This window comes from Pieris napi, chromosome 14, assembly GCF_905475465.1.
Source record: "Pieris napi chromosome 14, ilPieNapi1.2, whole genome shotgun sequence".
Lineage (NCBI taxonomy): Eukaryota > Metazoa > Arthropoda > Insecta > Lepidoptera > Pieridae > Pieris > Pieris napi.
In genome coordinates, this window is record NC_062247.1 from 3,429,051 (window position 1) to 3,454,371 (window position 25,321).

Below are 25,321 nucleotides of genomic sequence, written 5' to 3' on the forward strand. Positions count from 1 at the left end.
TCGAGTTAACAATGCCAATAAAACTATATTTTTTTTCTCTATTTAACTGTCTAACCGTCAATTTTGTAGGTATCCTAGTTTCCGATTTACAAAAAGTGAAAATTAAATAAATCTATTCTTTGGTCCTAATAGAAAATAAGAGAAATAACTGAATCATGTTAACGATTTTTTATTTATCAAAAACTTACATAGCTTATAAAAATAAAAGATTTAGTTACTTTTATATTAACATTTTCAATCCATAGGAAGTGTAGAAGATTTTTTTATATAAAAGTAGTTAGATTTTATACTATTATAAAACAAAATTAAGTTTTTTTTCATTAAGTACATTTTGTATATCTACCAGTTAGTCGTAAATTACCCAACTCAAGTTATTTATCAAAAATAAACTCGATCTGAGTGTAAAATCACTAACTAGGGGCGAATATTAACTAATTCATAACTACATCGGATATTCGACAGAGAACAAATAACTAATTGGTTTTTTTTTAGGTTTTCTCAGTAATAACTTAATCATCACTTTGGGCAGCTAACATCATTTTAACTTAATTTGATTTCCTTCAAAATGAAACTAAAAACTTTAAAATATGTCATGACATGCTAAAATTTAAATTTATATATTTCAAAACTTTAACCCTCATTATCTTGAAACAGGTTTTTTGGACTTAATGAATTTTCGCTCTACGGGGCCGATATATCTATTACTGTCACTTCTACGAGCCTCAGCTTACACTTGGCGGCTTGTTGATGGATCAACGATATCAAAAATATTATTGTCATGCTACCTAAAGTGAGGTGTTTCATTTGTAACTCACTAAACTCGTCTGCTCCTTTAGGAACTGCGCCGCACTTTAATTAGGAGTTCTTGTGTAATTTTGGTATATATTGCATGTTGCGTGTATTGGCGGTGTCTAGATTTCGTTACGTTTCAATTGAGTTATGAAATCTGATATCGTTTTGGTCTGGTCATTATGGGTTTAAAATCCGTAACAAACGAAAGTGAACGTGTGACTTCACAAAGTGCGCGTCCAAGCGTATTTCCTGTGACCAGAATTGTGGGATTTTTGCACCAGTCCACACAAAGCGGAGTTGACATGTGCCTGCGTGGAGCAAGAAACCGCTAATCAAGAAAGATACACATGGATATCTATCAGGTGATACTTTTTGTTTTTGTCTTATAAATATGAGAATCAGTAGTTTTAAGTTAAATAAACAAAAAATAAAAATAGCCTTTATTCGAGTACACTATAACTACAGTAAGTCCATGTCTTTTAAGTTTTACACTTTTACTCGACCTCCGACGGAGTGAAGGCCTCCTCCAGATTCTTCCATTTGTCCCTATTTGTTGCGACAATTTTCCAGTTTTACCCCGTTATCCCTTTTATTTATTTATTTATTAACACTTCGTTGCAAAAAACAATAAATCAAACACAATACAAAAAAAAAATTATAAGGGATGTAACGGGCGGCCTTATCGCTAATAAGCGATCTCTTCCAGGCAACCCTAGTTAAAGAAAAAACTAAAAAAAAAGAAACATGATTCGTGCGAGAAGTGCAGAAACAAATGTTATATAAAAATATATATATATATACATAGTACCTTAATCTAAAGTAATACAAAATAAAAACGTTTTATTTCATCTTCCCAAGTTTTTGGTGGGCATCCTCTCTTTCTTCTTCCAACTTGACCCTTCCAAGTAAGGGTCTTTTTGACCCATTTGCCATCACAAATGCGGCCAATGTGACCGGCCGATAAAAGTTAAATAAATATTACAACCAAATCTGATGTATAGATGAGAATTTTTATTTATTCGTCACGTTATAATAATTCAAATTAATTAGTATATAGGTACAGGCGCATTGAGCAGTGTTGGCCAAGTGGCTTCAGCGTGCGGCTCTAATCCCTGAGGTCGTAGGTTCGATCCTCGGCTGTGCACCAATGGACTTTCTTTCTATGTGCACATTTAACATTCGCTCGAACGGTGAAGGAAAACATCTTGAGGAAACCGGCTTGCCTTAGACCCAAAAAGTCGACGGCGTGTGTCAGGCACAGAAGGCTGATCACCTACTTGCCTAATAGTTGACGAATGATCATGAAACAGATACAGAAGTCTGAGGCCCAGACCTAAAAAGGTCGTAGCGCCACTGATTTATTTTATATGTACAGGCGGCCACATTATATCAAACAATATCTTCCAGGTTATCCTAAAAACAATGAAGAGAATATGGAAAAGTGCATCAAGTGCGAAACTATCTAATTTAAAAAAAAAATTACCATATCATATACTAGTTACATACAATTACATTGAGAATTATTTTAACACGCACGTAATAAATTTATAAATAAAGATGAAGATTATTATCGAACAAACAGATATTTCACTCGTAGTCAAACCCAAAGCCTCTTAATAAGTACATGACTAACTTATCAAACGGAAAATCTCAAATAGGGGCCGAGACGAATTTTAAAACTAATTGCATTTTCTGCAACTAGCACTATCCTAGAAAATATGAAGCATTAGTTAACCTAGACTAACATTTCAAAGCGATATAAAAAATTCTGCTTATTTCTAGAAATCTTTAGGTCCAACCCTGTTCATAAGGGGCCGGCCAAGAATTACGGAAGCACTATGGGGGGGGGGGGGCTTCGATTTTCTTATTTGGTGATTACGTCAACAGTAATTCTTTACTTTTTTACACATATTACCAACACATTGTCTATGCTTGAAAACGAAATGCAATTTCGAGGATTCCTACAAAAAATTAATACGTTTATGTTCTATTATTTTTGAGAGCTTTGCTTACTTTTGCTGACAAGAGCAAGGAGTGGGGGGGGGAAATTACAGTAAATCTGCTTGCAATTAGGGACTGTTCAAGTATTACGTAAGCAGATTTACTGCAATTTATCTGTTTTATATTTATTTCTAATTTCCTCCTGCGGCCGGTTATTTACGTAGTATTCTACATACATTTGGAGTGTCAAATAATTTACCCTCATACCTGCAAAATATTTAAAATAATAATACAAAATTTTGGAATTGGACTTTATATTCTTCATAATATCTCGAAGACTTTCGTTTCGCAAAGCCTAATAAAAACAAAACAAAAAAACTAACAAAATCTATCAAGTTTTTATAAATCTTAGCGTAAAGATTAGAAACGTTTCGCGTTAATTATCTTTATATACGAAACTATCTAAAGTTATGCATCGTCTGCTCCAGATATTTGTGATTGTTTACTGTTAATTATAATTACGCTATGATGATCAACCATCAATCGCACGCGACTTTCGCGTTTTAATTTATTCCCATTTAATAAAAATGCAGTCAGCGTGAAACATTTCTCTTGTCCGTGGCGGGTTAGTCTGTGGTTCGTGTACGTAGAATTCGGTCGTCTTGAGATTCGGTTTTTGCGCGAGTGCGTAGGTGATGGACTCTTGTGCCTGACCACCAACATGCACATACTGGAAATAGGCGCTGAACAAGTACGATTTAGTTTTGTAACATGTAAATAAATTTGTGTATTGTGTGAGAATTTATAGTTACACGGTGGTCGACAGTATTGTTTTAATTTTAACAATTTAACAAATTTAATTGTCAGGAGATCTTATCTATTGCCATTTTAGACTGTATATTAAAAAACCCATCTACAATATGACCTTTAGATTTAATAGTGTGTAAAATTAAATAATTTTTATCTTATTTTTCATTTGTGTATTATTTAAGACTTTACTAAAAGAAAAAAGCTTGAAGCTACAATCGAAATGGCGAAATCGACAAAAATAGATTACCCACAAAAGATAAAGCCTCCCAATATTGATCCAAACCGATTACATGCCGCTAATCGAATTATAGATAAAATTCTTGGTATATATAGGAACAAGTAATACATATTAAAATATATATAATATTGGGTACATGTATTTACTTTATAAAACCTCTATCGTCTGGTCACCAGAATGGAAATCCTAAATTTTTTAATTACGTAACCATGACTAAAGATACTAATAACTACTAAAGTTGTCATTTTAATATTATAAACAAATAACGGATACTATCGAAAACTGGACTTTAAAAAATCTTTCACCATTAGAATGCCACATTACCATTAAGTAACATAGCCTATATGTATATCTAAAATATTTAAGAAATAAATGTCCTTGTGACTCCATGACAGGCCGTTAGCTCTTCATATAAATTGTATTAGTATTGTTAACCGCAAATTCGTGATCAACGATTTTGTTATTCAAAAATGTCAGTTGTCAACATTCGTGATACGATATCAATAGACGATTCACGATATTGCTGATACATGATTTGAAAATTGTTTATATACGGCTGCTTCTAGATGATTTTGCCGCTCTGGATGCCAATAGACATTGTTTATTCTGCCATTACCAAAGCAAACACATTCGCACAAAACGCATTGGTTATTGGTTTGTGGCCGTTTCCGCACTTAGCCTCTCAATAGGTCCGTTGTGCATAAAGCCCTGGTTAACTAAGCCAGCCTCACTCCTTCCAAAAGCACAGCAGCCTCCCGGGCACTTCGCAGGCTTCACGGAGCGACCTCACAGCTTCTCATTCCAGGGCTACGTTGGTGACTAATTCCTCTGCGCTGAAACAGCCTCTGCACATGGGGCTGTCTAAAAATATGTTAATTAAGGAGACAATGTAATTGTCCCTATCATTGTTTTGAGATTAGTTCTGTTTAGGTTTAGAAGTCACTTTGTCAATTGCGGTTTAACTGCTGGCAGCGACATTTTGGACTGTTTGCAGTACGCGCCCGCGAAACGCATATTATATCTCTCTATTTAATAACGCTATATATAATGACAATTTCATAAAATACAGTAGTAATAATTTTGTTTTGTATGCTTTATTTTTAAATAGAACAATATTTTTTTAAAACCTGCCTATATGAAGTATGTATATTTAAAATTACTATATTTTGTCCATTTATTATTAATACAGGATGAGGACAATGCCGTACCAACGAAGGCTGTATTGGACGGCGCAGTCTTCAGGACTGTCCCACGGGATCAAACTACGTTTCTTATATGGAAAATTACGGTATGTTGAATTACCTGTGATGTATTATTTTAACACTGTATAAAAATGGAACTAACTATTAAATAATCTCATGGACAATCAAGTTTCTGACTATTAAGTTGGCAAAAGATCCATTAACTTAAATTTAAGTAGTAAAATTTTCTTAAAAATCTTACATGAATGTATGAAGAGAAATGCTTGTACGAGTTGCGGCCACTTTACAATATGGAATATCTTCCGCTCCTCGTAAAACAATGACGGTATGATATAACAGTTAACAAAGACATTACAATCACGCATAATTATAGTCACGATCACCATCGCTCCCATAATCTAGTGAAATACCACACGTAGGAAGATACTTTCACCAACTCGGAGTACTGTGAGAAAAAACAATTTGTTTACAGTCTTTTGAGAGAATGGCTTAGTGTTATTATACTCCTACAGTCAATGCGGATTTTAGACGCACAGCAATTGTTTTCGATGCAAATATCACCTAACTATCGAATGAAATGAAAACTAATTGAATTTTACCTTTACTTTAGTATTCATGACTAGAAAATTTTTACCTTACTAACCGACTTCATTAGGATAGGTCCCCCTTGGGACATTATTTTTTAATAGACAACTAGATTTACCATTTATGGAACATAAATATAAAGTATTTCATTCAAAATTTGTCTATGTGCGCAAAAAGCTCGTACGTTGAAGAAAAGCATCGTGTGGAAATCCTTAGAACCAAAAAGTCGACGGTCTGTCAGGCGCAAAAGGCTGATCACCTACTACTCATATTAGAAAGAACAAATGATCACGAAATAGATACAGAAATCTGAGGTCTTCAGACCTTCAAAGCTTGCAACGCCACTGGTTTTGTTGCTTTACAATTTAAGATTTAGATCATGTGCCCTTAATCAAATTTTTATTCAATAGCTATCACACCCAACTATTGTGAAGATACCATTTTTGCAGATCGATTTATCACAATAAAACTGTATAATATATTTCTTTGTGGTATACAAACTGAACGAACTAAAATACCTCCTTCAAAAACTGGCTATCCATTAAATATTTTGTCTTTATTATTCACAAATGTTAATAAATAACAAATATCACTTATTTGACTATAACGTTTGCGATTGAAAAGGATTTGCGTCTTTTAAAGTCTTCTCAATATTAATTCACAACTGTAAATAGTTACAAATCTATAATATGTATTTAATATAACATATTAGTCTATCGAGTAACAAGTTTCGCTTGAATTGAGGTTCAGAACCGTGACAAAGGATCGTTAGCCTCCAGGTCAACGCCCAGGTAGTCTAGTTATACCTAGTTCTAACAATACAACAAAAAATATGTATTGGAATAACAATGTTATGTGCTTCTTTTGATATTTATATAAGTTTACAAACTCTTGCCAAAATAAATTGGTACAGATGTAAAAAAAATTAGAAGGTTTGCGAATAAATATTGCATAGTAAAATTAATACAATTGTTTAAATAACAACTTGATCAGTCATTGTAAAAAAACGTGTGTGTACTTACGTACACACGTTAGAAGTTATACTTCTTTGGCGTATCAAGATAAAAATCTTTTCAAAAATATTATTCTACGTTTAGAAAAAGCGGCACTGGGAATAGAAAAAACTAAAATGTTGACTATAGCTAACTTCAGGGTGACGGTGTGCGCGCGCGACGTAAAAATTTACTTTCATAATTTTTCCCTAACGCACCAAAAGAAGTATAACTTCAAAAAAGTCTTTTGATTAGCCTTCTGTACTTGAGACACGCCCTCGATTTTTGTGTCTAAGGCATGCCGAAGAAAAGTCCATCGACTCAGCAGTGACTCGAACGCACATATCAATTACTAATAAACGCGTGAAGATTTTGGTACTTTTACATCATTTCATATTTCCAGTATTGACAGATTCGCTGGCATATTATGCTAAAGGTGGGAACTGACCAAGTTACGAGGTGTAATGCAGCATTCGCATCGAGCGTGTTACGCATCGAGCATGTTACGCTGTGTTCTAAAATCGGCGTAACATGCTTGTCAAAACTCTGTGCTCCACTTTCGCCGCCAGTGTTCACGAGATGTGATATTGATAATGTTGATATTTTTCATTCTATTTAATTATTGTTTCATCCAAATTAAGAAGAAGAAAAAATGTTACTGGACATTAAACTTATTTAAAAACACAGGAATATGAGGTGGTTTGTTATTGATTGCAATATTAAAAACCAAATGATTACTGGACAGTATAAAAACTTTGTACGCAGGTCTCGAATTTAATTGGACCAAAAGTACTTAAAAAAGACATAATTTATAGAAAATCATAATGATGATCACTCGCGACGTGCGACGCGTAATTACTGAACCGCGTAACAGTCAAAGGATTCGCCAAAAAACCGACAGCCGGGTGGAGCACTCAAAGCGAGCAACGAGCGGCTCGTTGCTCGCTGGTTTCCCCGTAACACGACGTACTGACTGCACGAATGCTCGCTGTGTAATATTACATTACATGTTACATTACACCTCGTAACGTTGGTCAGTTCCCACCTTAATATGTTGGCATATAAACATTTGTTGACACTTGAATATCGAATACTATAGATATTCGCCATGTTTTAACCAACTTTGATCATAGAATATAAAAAATCTCCTCAATCTAAAAAACCTCATCGTATCGTATCGTACTTAAAAATAATAGCATTCAATAGCAAGTTTTATATTAAGGTGAAAGTATATACAAAACCGTCGACAGGGTGCCACGACACAAATGAAACCGTATCAAATTACAATTTTAAGAATCTTGGACGTTCTAATTACAACAGTACAACTTCTAATTGAGATTTTTAATCTGTGACATTTTATTCATTTATCAGATTATTATTTTGTATCCACATATAATATGAAGTTCGCTACGTCTGTATGAACGCGATAAACTTTCAAATAACTATGTTTGTTTGATTTATTATATATTTGTTAAGTTGACAGAAATTTAACAGTGATTATTTTAATCTTGCCATTGCGTCTTTAATACACGCAGGCGATACTGCAGACGAAAGCCAGCATACATCAATAATTAAAAGTATCATACGGGAAGTGTAACCCGCCGTGAACGAAGTTATATGTATATTATTCAAAAGAAAATATTCAACTAAGTCGCGAGAATTTTCCCCTTATGCGGTTGAACTATAAAAAAAAAAAATACAAAAAAAAAAATTAAAAAAAAAAAAATACACGGATTCGTATGGTTTTAATCGCAGACTGCATTTAGATGATACAAGTTCTATTCTTATCGCCTACACTGCTACATTAATTTAATTGAGTTTTATTGCATTTATTTATTAAAGTTCACCACAGCTATACCACCAGCTATAGTATGGTTCACGCTATATTTTCTAAAATATATGACAATTATAGAAAATCTTATGTTACAAAAAAGTAAAAATTCAATAAAAATATTATACACTTCAAATTTTAGATTTTACTAGTAATAATGTTTTCTTCTTATAGAGCCAACTCCATGCGAAGGTTGGCGATCATCATAGCTAGCTTAATTTTGGATGCCGCGCTTCTAAACAATGACTTGGTGCTTTGACCAAACCGAACCAAAATATGTTTTGCTTATTATTAACCAAAATAATACTAGTAAAATAGCGGATTAGGAAAGCACTTAACAATGCTTTTGAGTTTTCCTAAATTAGACAAATCTTACAAAAACATAATGCAGCTAATCAGGATTAATCTAAATGCGGGAAGATGAGTCTAGCAGATCTTAACTTTCGTTGCAAATGAATAATTTGGAAAATTAACTTGCAAGAAAATTAGTTGAAAGCACTCACTAGGAAGCGCATTAAATTAGCCTTTCTAAATCATGACTGTGATCGTTATCTCTCTGTGACTTCTTGAATATAAGCACTAGAATTATCTACGAGAGAAAATATAGAGGATGTTTTGTTTTGGATAAGCTTTTCATACCGCAAATTAGTATAAAATTATACGATTTTCCTAACCAATGCTAACTAGCTTTGCGTATATATACAATAGAGTATTTTATTTTCAATGCTGTACGGATAATAAAAGTAATAAAATACGAAAACAATTTTTTTTAAAGTTATGTTTTCGTTTTTGTTATTATATGAACCACCGTCCTCTTTGTAGTAGCGCTAATGGCGTTCGATACCTGATAAAATAAAAATATCATAATATCGCTTTTGTGTGCAAAGATACTTACCGTTTGTATTGAAAATTATTATCAATGATAAAGAAATAAGTGCCCGATATTGTTTCAGGAGTTTAAACACAAAGTTCACATGTCAGAATTTTCACGGGTTGCGTAATAAAGATGGTTGTAATAATCGTTTAAAATTAATTACCATTTAAGAGACCTATTGAATTTGCAAGTGACATCTAATAAACAAAGTAAAGAGAAAGTATTACACTTAATTAGGCATATAGCAATAAATCGGTTTGCATGCGAGAAGCGCACGCGCAGACCCACTATTATCTCAGCGTGTCTCGCAAGCTGTTATTTGTACATTTTATGTTCTAGGAAACTTTCGTTTTTCCGCATGAAGTGTTACAGATGGATTTTTTTGTCTAAACACAATATTAGAACTCATCTATAAAACTGCTGAAGCTGGCACAAGAATGAGCGTTCTTGGTATAATGTTTATATTAGAAACATCGAAATTAAATATATAATTTTCATCCTGCAGAAGAGGGCTATTCGTGCAATCTATAATTTAAAATGTAGGGAATCTCTTAGAGATAAATTCAAGGAAATTAATATACTTACCTTTTCCTCGCAATATATTTATGAAAATATAATGTATGAATACAAAAATAGTGATAAGTTTACTAGAATAGAACATACGCACAATGTTAATACACGGAACAAACGCAGGCTGCAATTTCCCCGTACTAGACTATCTAAAGTTAGTAATTCTTTTTTGGGGAAAGGGATACTCTTCTTTCATAAAATCCCAGAGGCTCTTTTATCTCTGCCTTTCAATAAATTTAAGAAATGTATTAAAGAAAAGCTGTGTAAAAAGGTTTACTATAAATTCAACGATTATCTAGTTGATAAAAGGGCCTGGGACTAGTGCTAGACAGGCTACCTCTAATTAATTTGCGATATTTGTTTTAAATAAGTGTTGTTTGATGATTTGCTGTTTTAAAAGAGTACCGAGAGTTTTTTACGCCGGCTTTTTCTCTCGGCCTACACCCTCTGTCTTCTTTGCCGATGAGTAGGGATGCCTACAAATTCAAATTTAATGACGTGGAATAAGTGATACGTGTATCTTATGTTCCATAATAAACCTTTTTTTTTTGTTTTATATCTTTAAAACTTCACCCATTATATATAGTAAGTAAACATATAACCGAGTTCTTCTTATAACTTGATACTTCGACTTGTAGAAGTATTTTATAAAAACATGAGCCGTGTTGGTTTGCGTGCGAATCCCAACCCAGGGGTAGTTCTCCTACGTTTCTGCCCTAACTGAGATTTCCTTATATCTGCGCATACCGCGAAGGAACATTTTAGTATATCGTGACTTGTGACGGGCTTAAGAGTTCTTATTCATAAAATAAAAAGATTAATTAACCAAATACCTTCCCACTAGGCCAAGTAAATCTTTTTTACCCATCCGTCGTCACGGACGATACGATAGGACTGGCCAGTTACGATAGATCTGGCCAGTTAGAGACATTGCTAATGAAAACTTTTTTTTAATTTCAATTTTAGAACTCTTTCGTAACCTAATGTAGTGCATTCATTTGTCATTTGTTTTTGTGAATTGGCGGCAAATCTAAAACTCTTGTCACACGTGTAAATGAACGTAACCAAATAAGTACCAAATAGTTAAGGCCACTGGATTTTAATGATTATTTCATAAAAAATCTTATGAAATATCTATTATTTATGCAATCATTATTAAAGGACACTATTTATAAACAAAAAACTTCGGCCAAATTGAAAAAATAATAATATTCCAACGAATAAAAGCATCCATTGTGGCAACAATATGTTGAAGTGCTTAATCCTAAGATTTGTTAATGAACGTTACAAAACAGGTATAGGTCAGTTCAAATACATAAAATAATATATAAGTGGGAATGAAGCGCCACAAGATGCCACAAAATCTATGTATTTGTAATTTTAGGAAATAAATAAAGCTGGTAACAAAGCAAGTCGCAACCAACAAGTTGTGTACCATTAACAAAACGTATTTATCACAATGTTTACGATCTTTAGGCTGGTTTTGAGTACTAACCCGTCCCAGGCACGTAGGCAAGCTAAGATAAAAACTAACGGCACAAATGATTCATTCTCGTACACCGCTATGCAGCTCAGCTGACCGCGACGTTAAACGTGTAACTTAGTGCAGCTAAAAAATTGGACCAACAGATTTATTACGCTGGTATTGATTCCGTCTCACCTATATTTTATTGTTAATTAATAGAAAACGTTCATTTACCGCACAATCGATTTATAACCAGTTATTAACGTCAGTAAAAACCAGTACATTATTTATTTGAAATCAATATGTTCATGGTAATTTTTCAATCTAATAGGCGAGTAGGAGATCAGCCACATGTGTGTGACACACGCGGTCGACTTTTTGGGTCTAAGACGCCTGTTTCCTCACGATGTTTTCCTTCATCGTTTAATGTTAAATGCGTACATAGAAAGAAATGCCATTGGTGCACAGCCGGGGCTCGAACCTACGACCTCAGGGATGAGAGTCGCACGCTGAATCCACTAGGCCAACACTGCACAATATTTATTAGAAATATAAATACACAAAGTATTTTATGAAAATAATGCTCAAGAAATACAAAAATTAGTACAGTAAGTAGTCGTATGGGACCTTAGTAGCTTGTAGCCACAGAAGCCCACGTTACGTCGTATGCTGGCGATCATGTCTTGTGCTTTCTTCTTAATATATTTGCCTTCATATAAAAAAAGTTTCCGATGAATTTTCGAGAATATTCATTGCTTACTTTTTTACGTGTAAATCGATTAACAAAGGTTTATTTTAATAACAACAACACAAACAGAACAATTTTCTCTCATTTAAATAAAACACAAGCTTATAATTTTTGTTAGTGTGATACAATTTGAATTGTTTTATTTACAATAGTTACGTATTTACAAACCATAACGAATATAATTTATTCATAGATGGTAATCAACGCGCGGGTCTCGTTAAAAAAACAAATACTTACCAACGCAATTTAAAAATGTCTATTACAAATGCCGAAAACTTGTTTGTTTAACAGGACTTACCGTAATCATAGAAAGTAATAAATTACTTTAACAAACAATAAACTTAAACTTATCTTAATAAATATTAGGACATGTCTAATTTATAAAAAGAGGTGAAGTGAGGTGAATATTCTATGCCCATTAATCATTATTAAGTATTCAGTCATTATTATTTTTATTATTAAAGCTTTATTGATACATACAACAATTGGTTAGTTAACATTTATTATTTCTACTATGAGTATTAGTTATGTTAGTATAAGTTGTACAAAATGAAGTTAGTTTTTTTAGGTAGTATGGCCCCTTTTTAAGGTAAAAGCCTCCTTTATATTTTTCTGATTTTTCTCAATGCTTTGTTCAGATTGTCTTGTTTTGGATGATAGGGACCTTACATTGAAAGCGCATAATTTTTATTGCTGTAACGTGGAGCGCCTATTTTTATTTATATTGTATATACTTCTACGTTTTTCATATGTAATGGTGGTCACTTTCCCCGCGGGTAACCAGTCCGATTGGAGAGTAGTTCATTCATTATAGCAATTATCAAACAATCAATCATTCAACCAATGTGTTATTAAGTATATCAAAATTCGACTTAGGGTACTTCAAGAAAAGAGCGTACCGATTCTTAAAAGGCCGGCAACACACTCGCGAGCTCTTTGGCATTGAGAGTGTCCATGGGCGGCGGTACCACTTAACCGTGCCCGTTTGCCGCCAGTTCTATTAAAAAAACTTAAAAAAATCAAATTTGCAATAAATACAATAAAAACATGTATACGTTTCAGGAGTCTTCCACAGAAATGCTTCCACGGACTCAATTCGGCACATTCTACGACACTGATGCTTATTTAGTATATTCAGCGTCTTTGCCTGGACAGCCTGCTGGTCCTGATGTTATTGTAAGTATTTTCAAAAAGCTAAAATAACCTAAGAAGTAGCGATTGGAATTTGAGCTATACAGACCCAGATACAAATTCAAAATTATCTGTAGCACTATTAAATACGTCAAATTAAAAAGTATTAATGTGTATGTTGACCTGGGGCTTGAAGCAAAGTCTGGGGATAACATAAGCTCACGTTTTGGCACAGGACCAATCATACAAATTCGATTGGCGGTAGGGCGTCACGCCTGTCAAAAAGGCGTGAGTAATCGGGGAACAAACAAATAATTCCGATGAATTTGAAGCGTCCTTATTGGGTTGGTCAAAAATCTTCCACGTCTCATTAAAAACAACGGATCTCGTAAATCAATTCTCTGACGTTAATTACTGGTCCATTTATTGCAGTATAACAATACGAATTAGATACGGTATCAAATGTAAGATCTCAGTATGTACATTATTAAAGAGGCACAATCTGTATTGTGGTCTTCTAAGTAGTTTAAAGAATCGTATACACTGTTACATAATGTTACATGTTAGTGTTTATTGTTATAAAATCTTTACTTTATACTTTAATTTGTTGTTGATGAGCAGTACTCACTCCAGCGTGCGACTCTCATCCCTGAGATCGTAGGTTTGATCCCCGACTGTGCACCAATGGACTTTCTTTCTATGTGCGCATTTAACATTCGCTCGAACGGTGAAGGAAAACATCGTAAGGAAACCGGCTTGCCTTAGATCGGAAAAGTCCTCCTTTGAAAGATTTACTGATCTTCGAAGTATTTTATGTATTTGTATGAAATCAATCATTAAATATTTGATGGGTATAATTTAATGTTCGTTTTGTTCCAGCGCCGTGAAATAAAAGAAAATGGTAGCGGTGAATGCGCTGAGCGTCATATCCACGCGTGGGCCGGCGATCGAGGGGGTCCGGGGACTCTAGCATTACGACGCGCAACACAACTCGCTTCTCACGTTGGGGCACCTCTGGTCATACATAGAGAGACAGCTACTAAAGAATCACCGAGACTATTGTCCTACTTTCGTGATGGGATTAGGCCAGTATTATTAATTAATTTTACCAACATAAGGGGTTTCTTGTGTCCTGTTATGGCAGGAAAAGTATCTTGGTTGATTGTTAATCGTTATAGATAGGTTAGTTTATAGTATACTTGTTCCCCCCCCCCCCCCTTTCTCGTAGTTATTCTATTGTTTTGCGCTGACCTTAAATGAAGACGTATCAACAATACTTACATTTTTATAATCTAAACAGAATTTCTGTATTTCATGTTAAGTTCTGAATCCTCCGAAAGAGAAACACATTCGTGTGCTTCTCTAATTATTAATTTGTATTATTCCAGGATCCTTTGCAGTGGCTCTAACCTCAACGGGGGTAGTCGATTGTACAGAGTGAGCGGGCGCAGACCTGTGCTTCTACAACTGGAACCCGTGTCATGGTCTCATCTTGCCTCTGACGGAGTGTTTGTTCTTGACACATCTGCTCTCGTTGTTCTGTGGTTGGGTCGAGCTGCTAATCTTATTGAGAAAATTTTTGGTGCTAAGGTAAATTCTGAAATTGTGGCCAGTTATTTGAATAATGAGATTGAAAAATGTTGTATGATTTAAAATAGAATAACATCTCCTCACATTAAGGATAGAAAATAGGACCAAAGTTTTTAGGAGAGGTTTTTTAGAGAAGAAAGAAGATTACTTTTTTTTAATAAAGACAGAAGGAGGATATAGTAGTAGTAATTCTAATTGATTTGCGATGTATGTTCTAAAATACGTGTTGTTTGCCATAATCATTTTGTATGATGATTTGGTATTTTAAAAGAGTACCGAGAGGTTTTACGGTCGCTTTTCTCTCGGCCTACACCCTCTGTCTTCTTTGCTAGGGATGTCTACCGATCAAAATTTAATGACGTGGAATAATTGATACCAGTATTTTATATTAAATAATAAAAAATATTTTTTCTTTATTTATTAGAGTACTATTACATTTCTTAACTTTTTTACAATTTCTAACAGATTGCATATAGAATGGCCCGTGGCGCCGACAAAGGCATGTTGTCCCGTCGTATAACGATCGCTCACGATGGCTACGAGCAAACCCTACCAGTAGCAGACCGAAATCTTCTAGACTCTGTCTTGGACCTTCGAGCTCGTTCTGTACGACCAATTGCCCCAACCCTGGATCCACCAAGACCTGCTAGATTGTATAAGTCCTCGAAACCAACTAGAGCGTCCCCAGTTGTATTGACACAGAAACCCGCTGCTCGACTGGAAGAAATCAAACGCGCTCCGCTGTATAGATCAGACTTAAATGATGATGTAAGTACCTTCACCTTAAAAGCCCGCAACGTACTTGCGAGCCTTCTGGGAATGTGACTCCATCACTTAACATCAGGTGAGCCTTCTGCCCGTTTGCCTCCTATTACATAAAAAAAGATTAAGTATATACTTAATTCGACGTTTCGAACTTGTTACAGCCGTGTCAACGAAAGTCATATAGACGGTTATATAATTGTATCAACATTTTTTTTTAGTTACAGTCGGTCATTATTAATTCATATTAACAAAATCGGCCTACGTTTCGGTTTATAAGATGAGTCATGTGATGGTAGTTTTTAAGTCTTTTCACTGTACGAACTATTATCCCATGCAAAATCGTGTTATGTGCCGAGACTAATATCGTTATACAAAAAACTATATGTGAACTATACGTAACTTTTCACTTTCAATTCAATAACATTAAGTTTAATGGCATTGACTAGTAAGTTATATACCAATGGCGCACACCCTTTTAGGTCTGGGCCTCAGATTTCTGTATTTGTTCCGTGATCATTTCTAATAGGCAAGTGCGTGATCAGCCTTCTGTGCCTGACACACACCGTCGACTTTTTGGGTCTACGGCATGCCTCACGATATTTCCCTTCTCTGTTCGATCTAATATTAAATGCGCACATGAAAGAAAGTCCATTAGTGCATAGCAGGATCGAACCTATGACCTCAGGGAAGAGAGTCGCACGCTGGAGTGAATACGTCACGTCAACAACAAATTAAATTATAACAATAAAATATTTAACGATTGATTTTATACCAATAAACACTGTAACATGTATGTAACATTACGTAATGGTATACGATTCTTTAAAGTAATTAAAAGACCACAATATAGATTGTGCCTCTTTATTAATGTACATACTGAGATCTTACATTTGATACCGTATTTAATTCGTATTATTATACTGCAATAAATGGACCAGTAATTAACGCGCCAGTGTTAAATGCGCATGACAGAAAGTCCATTGGTGCACAGCTGGGGATCAAACAGTTTTGATAGTCGCACGTTGAAACTACTAGGCCAACACTGCTCAGACTAATAAGAACTCCTATATTAGCAATACATCTTCGATTTCAGGGCATCTACGTAATAGACGCTGGTTCACGAGGAGTATGGGCTTGGGTTGGATCAAACGCTTCCAAACTTAACCGTGGGGCGTTAGCCGCAGCCCGAGGGTTGGCAAAAGCTCGTAGATACAATGGCCCGGTGTCAGTTACTGTATCAGGCAGAGAGCCCTTGGAGTTCGCAGCCCTGTTCCATAAGTGGAACTGGTGCGACTCGCGAAGAGATGTGAGGTTGCGGTCAGCTCGATCGGCTACAACTAAGTTGGATGCGGTCAGCCTTGCGACGAATGCTTGGTTGGCGGCTGAGGTAATAAAAAAAATGCGTGCGTACAAAGTACACATGTCAGAAGTGAAACTTCTTTGCCAAACTAATTTTTAAGTTTTGTTCATATTTATACAAATCTAAAACTTTAGATTTCCGAGACTTAGATGGAGGGAAAAAGGAAGATATGTTAGGAATTTAATTGTCATTAAAGTATTAAAAGTGTCGAAAATTAATACAAAATAATAATTTAATTTATTGCTTCGATAATAATAGCACGTGGCATTTTAATTTACAATTCGTCATTTGAGATTTCAATAAATTATTTTGCATAAAATATAAAATACTAATATTTCATAAATTCTCTTTACGAAATTTTAATTTTAAAATAGAATCTCAATAAGGTAATTCGCCCTTCTCACTCTCTCTCAATCGGTCAGAATCGCTCTCTCCCTATTCTTCGACAAAAATGCTGCACATCTTCGTGGCGCTAATATTATTATTATTGCGTTTCATCCGTAAATTTATTACCCTCACGCGCCTAAAGAAGTTTCACTTCAAAAATTGCATAATTTTGAGCAGTCTGTACACTTTTCTCTATTGTACACAGAATAGCGAACTCAAGATCAAAATGAGAAAACATTGATTAGAAGATTTTTCTTAGCAGAAGTTATTTTCAGACTCAGGTCCCAGATGATGGTTCAGGTGCTCTCCGAATGTGGCGGGTTCGACGTGAGGAAGAAATAGACCGAGAACGAAGCGCCTTACAAGAGTTAGAGCGACCTCAACAAGCCGTTTTCTACGATCGAGACTGTTACATCGCACTATACACCTACCACACGCCAACCGGGGATCAGACAATACTTTATTATTGGATGGTAAGTGTGTAAGGTAATGGCAGACCTAGTAACTTCCATACAAAATAAAAATTTGTAGTTTTTCTATGCAAGTACCCACTTTTCTAATAATTATTTATGTTAAAAATTGTTTGGACCATTAATTACAATTATAATTACACTTTATGTAACAGGAGGCAAACGGGCAGGAGGCTCTAACCTGATGTTAAGTGATACCACCGCCCATGGACACTCACACTGCCAGAAGGCTCGCAAGTGCGTTGCCGGCCTTTCAAGAATTGGTACGCTCTTTTCTTGAAGGACTAAAGGAAGGAAGAAATCTTGGCCTTTAATTGCTTTCGTTTGTTATTTTTTTTATAGTGACCTTCTGTGTTTGACAAATGTAGATTTTGGAGTTAGCGTGGGAACAACTTCCAAGAGCGATAGATAGCTATTCCGATTTCAATATTCAATTATTGTACCACACTATGTCAAATTTGGCATCATACTGGACGTTACAGTTCAGCACTAGACTCCAAATCCTTACTACTTTGTTTCATTCCAGGGTGGCTCTTCGCCAAATGATCTGAGGAATTTGGGCGTTAAAGAAGCCAAAGACCTCTACACAAAGTTGGGGCGTCTTCCTATTCAGGTATTGAATTTTTAGCAATAATATAATTTTATAAATATAACAGTAATATTATTTTCATTATATTTTACAGGCTTGGGTATACCAGGGCAAAGAACCGGCACATTTCCTTCAAATATTCAAAGGACGAATGGTCACATACTGCGGTACTGCCACGAATTACGATCGTGAGTATATGTAAATAAATAAGTAATAACGCGTTGATATTAAAAGTTTAAAGTTTTTATCCTTACACAACTTTTATAAATTATAAAGAATTTTAGAACTATAGACACGAAATTCTTCTTAGTAATAATACAGCCTTCAAGATGGATAAATTATCCTCTATCCCATCCTTGCTTGAAATAGGCAGCAGATGATAACTGATAGCTTAGGAAAGAGATTTTTTTTGCTTGTGTCATTATGTACTTATGTACACGCGTTAGAAGAAAGGAGTATTTAACAATAGAAAAAGGTGTTTAATACATTAAAGTTTTATTATGACACATTATCTAGTTAAATAAAGTTTATTTAAATATCACAAAAAATATTTCTACATAGTTAAAGAATTTGACATTTTTTATTTTAAAATGTTGACTATGCTAACTTCAGGGAGTCGGTTTTTGTGACGGTGTGCGCGCGCATCGTAAAAATTTATCCTCATAATTTTTCCCTAATACTCCAAAAGAAATATAACTTAAATGTCGACTATAGCTAACTTAAGGGTGTCGGTTTTTTGTGACGATGCGCGCGCGCATCCTAAAAATTTACTCTCATCATTTTTCCCTAACTAACTTCAATAAATAATTTTATGTAGCCAGTGGGCGTCGCGTGGTGCCCCCACCGCGAGCATTAATTCGCGTATCGGGTCAGTACGCACGGGAGGCTCGTGGCGTAGAAGTTTGTGCGTCGACGACCACCAGAGGCGCGTGTTACATAGTGCGAGAAGGGGCTCGGATTTGGGTCTGGTGCGCTGCCACTGCTACTGGTGACGAAAGGGAGGTCGCTAAGAACATGGCGGCGGCGGAACATGTGTTAGTCATGCAAGGTATATCTTAAACTATATTGTAAACTAAAGATTCAAAACCTCCCTTAATTGTTATAGATTTCTGTATACTTTTATTGGTATACAAACGATGATGAGTCAAAAACTTATTTCGATATGGAAGTCGCACTAAGCGGTGTCTTGACTGTAGGTTAAGACTAGATGCTGGTTTCTTCGTATGAGTAAGTATTCAAACTCAAACTTTAAATAACTTTATTCATATAGGTAAACTTATGAACGTCAATAGAAAAGGTGTTAAATTGATTCTAAATTTACATTTACAAGTTCGTAAGTCAAGGGCGTAGAGCGGGAAAGAAGGTCTGGCAAGAAACTCTCTGCCACTCTTTTTCATCGCTAATTAATTGCCTGATTTTCAAAAAAACATTACACAGCTGGTAGTCCAATATCATGGTTTAGAGTCGAGCGTCAAGCCTTGCTAACACTACCCTAGCGAAGTAAATGAAGAGTTACTGTGTATCTCTTCATACTTAATTCTAATTACATTTCTTTATTAAATTACACCGTTCTGTGCTTTTGCAACACTAACAGCATCAAAACAATTATTATTAATTTTATTATCATTTAAGGCAAAGAAAAGCCAGACTTCTGGACAGCGTTAGGAGATCGACGACACCTGCTCGTTCCAGCGCCTCTTGAAGAGATGCAACGACCCCTACCGCCTCGTTTGTTCTACGTGGCTGTGACTTCACCTGGACATTATACTTGTAAGTTCATATTATACCAGTATTGTTTATAATCTGCATTATAAATTATCCTCTTTATTCATTCACTCACTCACTCACTCACACATTTACACCCACACACTGACTTACGCACTCGGGCGTGTTGACAACAGAATAAAAGATGTGGTAATTAAATTATATTATATTATATTTAAAGGAATTTATAAATAAGTTTGTTATGGAAGAGCTGGGAACCCTGACGTAGGTATTTTTTTACTTAAAAGGGTTCCCAAATCTTACACATTGTAATGCATATGTACTTATAAAGAATAACACATTTTTATTTTATTTATTATTATAAATAGATTGTGTGACGACCTTAGAGGATTGTTATCCGAAACAGACTGGCATATTCTTATAATTAGGTTTTTTATAGTCTAAACTACTTATCGTAAAGACCATGAAAATGTCTCGATTAATAAAAATTTGGTTTTTTATTAGACAAAATTCAACTTAATACCATACATAGACGAACGAACAACATTTTTACCAGAAAATAGGAATCTTTAAAAGTTATTTACTACCGAAATAAAATCCAAACGTGATTTAAATAACTAATTTTCTTTCGTTTCTTTATGAAATTCCAGTTGAGGAGATAGTATCATTCACCCAATACGAGTTGTCGCCTGAAATGTGTTGCATACTTGATGTACATTGCGCTGTGTACGTGTGGTTAGGCGCACACTGCTGTCTTCGTGCTAAGGATGATTCAAGGAACGTCGCACTTTCCTATCTCACATTTGGTATGATGGTGTTATTATCTATAGGTTGAGAAATTTTCCCAAAAATTTTAACAAACCAGTTACCTAAAAAAAACGCTTTTAAAAAAAAAAATTTTTTTTTAGTTAAGTCGCCAAGATATCGATCTTGTAATAAAGGGAGCGTTCAAGTATTAACGTAACGAATTTTTTCTATTTGTAAAACGTTACGATGCGGGGCGGGGATTAAATTACGCGTTATTGTTAATATTATTTTCGACTTTCCAGTACTTTACACCACAAAATGATACTTTTAGGTATAAAGAGTCACTGGGTGGTCAAGAAACGTTTTACTATTGGGTACAGAAAAACGTTACGGCGCGTACATGGGGGGGGGGGTCAATAATCTCCAAAAATTGCGTTACGTAATACTTGAATGCTCCCAAAGGTAGTACTTATTTGGTCACAAAGATTTTCAATATTATAAACCAACGGTACATTTCATACGGTTTAAAATCGATTTCTATAAATATTTTCCTCTTAATAATACAAAATTTACTTAGTACACCTGTCTAAGTATTTAAAGCTATTTCAGATCCTGCATCCCGCGATCCGGATACCCCAATATACGTGCTAAGTCAAGGCCGTGAGCCTCCAAACTTTACTGGATTTTTCCCCCATTGGAAGAGCTCCATGTGGAAGGTCAGTTGCTGCCTATATTATACCTAAAATGTAATTATATTAATAGTATGTAATCTTGTACAGTATTTAAGGGCCAAGAACCTGACTACGATAAATGATAAGTTAAAGATTAATGCTATAAAAGACGTAGATGATGTAAATACAGCTTTATTGAACTTATACTTCTATTGGCGCGTTAGGAAAAAATGATGAGAGTAAATTTTTACGATGCGCGCGCATACCGTCACAAAAAATCGACACCCTTTGTTAGCTATAGTCAGCATTTTATTTTTTTCTGATATTTAAATAAGCTTTATTTAACTAGATAATGCGTTATAATAAAACTTTACCTTTTTTCTACAAACGTAGTATATAATTTTTGAAAAGATTTTTTACTTGTTACGCCAAAGAAGTATAACTTCTAACACTCGTACATAAGTACACACACGTTTTTTACATTATTTACCTAACTCGATGTTTCAAGTGCTTAATATACACTCACTTACCAGCATACAGCGTGGGTTTGGGTTTACTATACATTGGTAGTTTACGTTAAAAAACACGTGCTCTGAAACATAGCTAAAACACTTTTTGATAGTTACGTATCTATCCCGACATGACTTTTTATAGTTAAAATATATATACAATTATAAACGTCTAAATCGTTTGCACCAATGTATTTTACCAGAGTTAACATGTTCTGTTTTAGGCTGATGAAACTGAATTTTCATATTAATAAAAAAAATCAGTGGCGCTAAAACCTCTTTAGGTCTTTGCCTCAGATTTCTGAATCTATTTCATATTCATTTATTAAATCTAATAGGCAAGTAGTTGATCAGCCTTCAGTGCCTGACACACGCCGTCGACTTTTTCGTCGATGTTTTCCTTCACCGTTCGAGCAAATGTTAAATGCTCACATAGAAAAAAAGTCCATTGGTGCACAGCCGGGGATCGAACCTATGACCTCTGGTATGAGAGTCGCTGAAGCCAATAGGTCAACACTGCTCTATTAATAGCGCGCCATAATTCTTAATTTCAGGCTCACAAGACGTTTAGTGCAATAGTAAGCGCGTTAGAGGGTAAAGCAATAGTACGCGGTGGAAACAGTGCCCACCAGAATGGCAACTCTGAGAATCAATTTGATCAGCACGAGAAGTATCCTTTGTCGGTATTGCGAGGCCCCAAAGAACATATGCCTTTGGAAATCGATCCACTTACTAAAGAGGTAAACGTTGTTTTGCCATTTAAATTTGTTTCACATATGCTGTCACTGACTTTTTAGTATGCAGTAACAAGTAGGTACCAATTTTATATATTAGATTAGTAAAACAAACTCCGTTTAGTCTATCCAGAGACTAATGAAAGAAGATAACGAAAAAGCGCGGCAAATTCAAAAAAAATCAGTATGGTATCCCTAAAAGTTTGATATATTTTATGGATTAAACTTACTTGATACTTGATTTTATTTTATTATTTTTTACATTGATAGTAACTGTATTTCTTTGAAATTAAATACTATACGTATTTAGTCTTTTACTATTGATACTTAAAATGACGTATGGAAAATTAAAACTAGGTATATTTACTATAAAACACAACTTTATTCGGAATAATCAAAATCAGAATCCAAAAAATCAATAAAACAAAGTTTAGGCTATTATACCTGTTAACTATTCGGAAAAAATATTTAATAGCAATAAAAATTAGTAATTGCATGAAGTATCAAGACAATAAATCATACTAACCTAAGAAATTCAATTACATTCTGTTGCCATCCGAAAGTTTTCAAATAATTCAATTATCTTTTTTCATTAGCCTGACTCTAGTATTCAAACCCCACATGGGTTTGGTACAATATTAACCGTACATCAGCATAAGAGTTATTTGTTATCTTATTTAAATAACTACATATTAAACCCCTAGTGACGCATATTCGAAGTTAGATTTATGAGCAGAGCTCCCCTTGGGGCAGTCCCTACAGTAGTAGGCTATTATACCTGTTAACTATCCGGAAAAAATATATTATATGTATTATATCAGCTGAATTAATAAAAAAAATATGTAAATATTAAACCAAATTGAATCTTTCAGCTTTATTTGACACACGACGATTTCGTGTCAACATTCAATATGCCGTACTGCGAGTTCCGGACCCTGCCAAATTGGAAACAAAAAGAGATGAAGAAATTTGTTGGCTTATTTTAATTATTAACCAAAAATACAGCTTGTGAAAATTGTTATTGCACTTGCACTATAATTTATTTAAATCAAAATATTCAACTATGAAATTATATGTTAATAATAAGATATAATTATTGTGATCTAAGCTGCTTTAAAATAAAACAAAATATTTTTTTAATGTTATTTATTTTTCACAAATGTAGCACTTATTAGCTAGGCATTAATTATTACATGATAAAATTAATAATTATCTTTACAATATACAATTCCTTAAAAGTCCATAAAATATTGGTTTATTTCAAAACATAATATTTACAATATAACTATAGATACATAACATATGCCTACATGATATGGGAGTGGGCCGCGTAGCTAAGGCACGTGGTATTAGTATTGCGTGACACGTACGGACGTATTACGTACGCACCGTGACGATTACGTCATTCATTAAACCCTAATTGATTCCTAACATTTCAAAAATATACGACTTACAACCATACACAAGTTATTTCAAAGATGGCTGCGCCGATTTATAATGAGAAAGTTATCTAGGAACTTACAATAAATTGATAAATACGAGAGCATAATATGTAATACCATAAATAAATAAATTACATGTTCGATAATTGTTCAATATCGACGCAACGATCTAACGACAAACTGGGAGTATTCCTGATACCACCACCGTATGTTAATAAAAATACTCCCAAATTTTGTCACGAACATACATAACTACGATTGAACAAAACAATGATCAGAAAATAAAATGCAAAAATTTTACAAAATTTCCAAAATTTCTTTGGCAACAAATCGAAAAAAAAACGGCGTAACAAAAATATAGAGGATGGAATGACATAAGCAATGAAATAGCTGCCCTAACATAAAAAATGCATTCAAACAAAATAAGCGTAAAAATACGATGAAATCAAATAACGAGAGATAAGTACGTTACTCTGAAATTCGCGAGTTATTTTAAAAGCTTTACAAACTTAACCTACAACGTAGAAGCGGATAATTGATCATACAAACGCCGTTATTTTATGATATGGTTCACTTAATTTCACTAAGGGAGCGTTCAAGTATTACGTAACGCAATTTTTGGAGATTATTCCCCCCCACCCCCATGAACTCGCCGTAACGTTTTTCAGTATCCAAGTACAGTACTAATCTAAACTATCTACTTGGATAGACTTCTAGTAAAACGTTTCGTGACCACCTAGTGACTCTTTAGTTACTATTATGTGGTGTAATAAGAAAAATTAACAATAACGCGTAATTCAATCCCCGCCCCGCATCGTAACGTTTTACAAAAGGACCCCCTCCCTCCCAAAATTCGTTACGTAATACTTGAACGCTCCCTAAGAGGGTAGACCAAAAATTCGTTAAAACCATATCACATTTCACGGCGCTCGCGATCGGCAATAGAACTCGATATAAAACTAAGGTAAACAAAACAACATAGCTTTTGCAGGAATGTTAACAGTAGAGCAATGGCAGAAACATTTAACGAGAACTACTAGTAACAATACGGAGGCCTGCCTTTAGCACCGAGCGTCATACTAAAACACCTCAGACTCAACCAACGAAGATAAAGCTCATCCATCACTTCTAACATCCTTTTCTCAATAAGGAA

General features: G+C 34.5%; 1 protein-coding gene across 2 annotated transcripts; it reads left to right on the plus strand.

Moving 5' to 3' along the window:
* Positions 1 to 1,052: 1,052 nt before the first annotated feature.
* Positions 1,053 to 23,866, plus strand: LOC125055756 (villin-like protein quail). Of its 2 annotated transcripts, none has more exons than XM_047658319.1 (16): positions 1,053 to 1,154; positions 4,971 to 5,069; positions 13,111 to 13,224; positions 14,059 to 14,264; positions 14,568 to 14,769; positions 15,235 to 15,537; positions 16,628 to 16,921; positions 17,557 to 17,754; positions 18,278 to 18,364; positions 18,435 to 18,528; positions 19,158 to 19,388; positions 19,973 to 20,110; positions 20,716 to 20,871; positions 21,422 to 21,528; positions 22,547 to 22,732; positions 23,599 to 23,866. In XM_047658319.1, the coding sequence occupies exons 1-16, from the start codon at positions 1,140 to 1,142 to the stop codon at positions 23,710 to 23,712; spliced, it is 2,544 nt and encodes an 847-aa protein (XP_047514275.1). In that variant the 5' UTR covers positions 1,053 to 1,139; the 3' UTR covers positions 23,713 to 23,866. The 2 variants fall into 2 exon arrangements, with proteins under 2 accessions (XP_047514275.1, XP_047514274.1); XM_047658318.1 differs by lacking the exon at positions 1,053 to 1,154 and adding an exon at positions 3,338 to 3,484.
* The last annotated feature ends 1,455 nt before the right edge of the window (positions 23,867 to 25,321 follow it).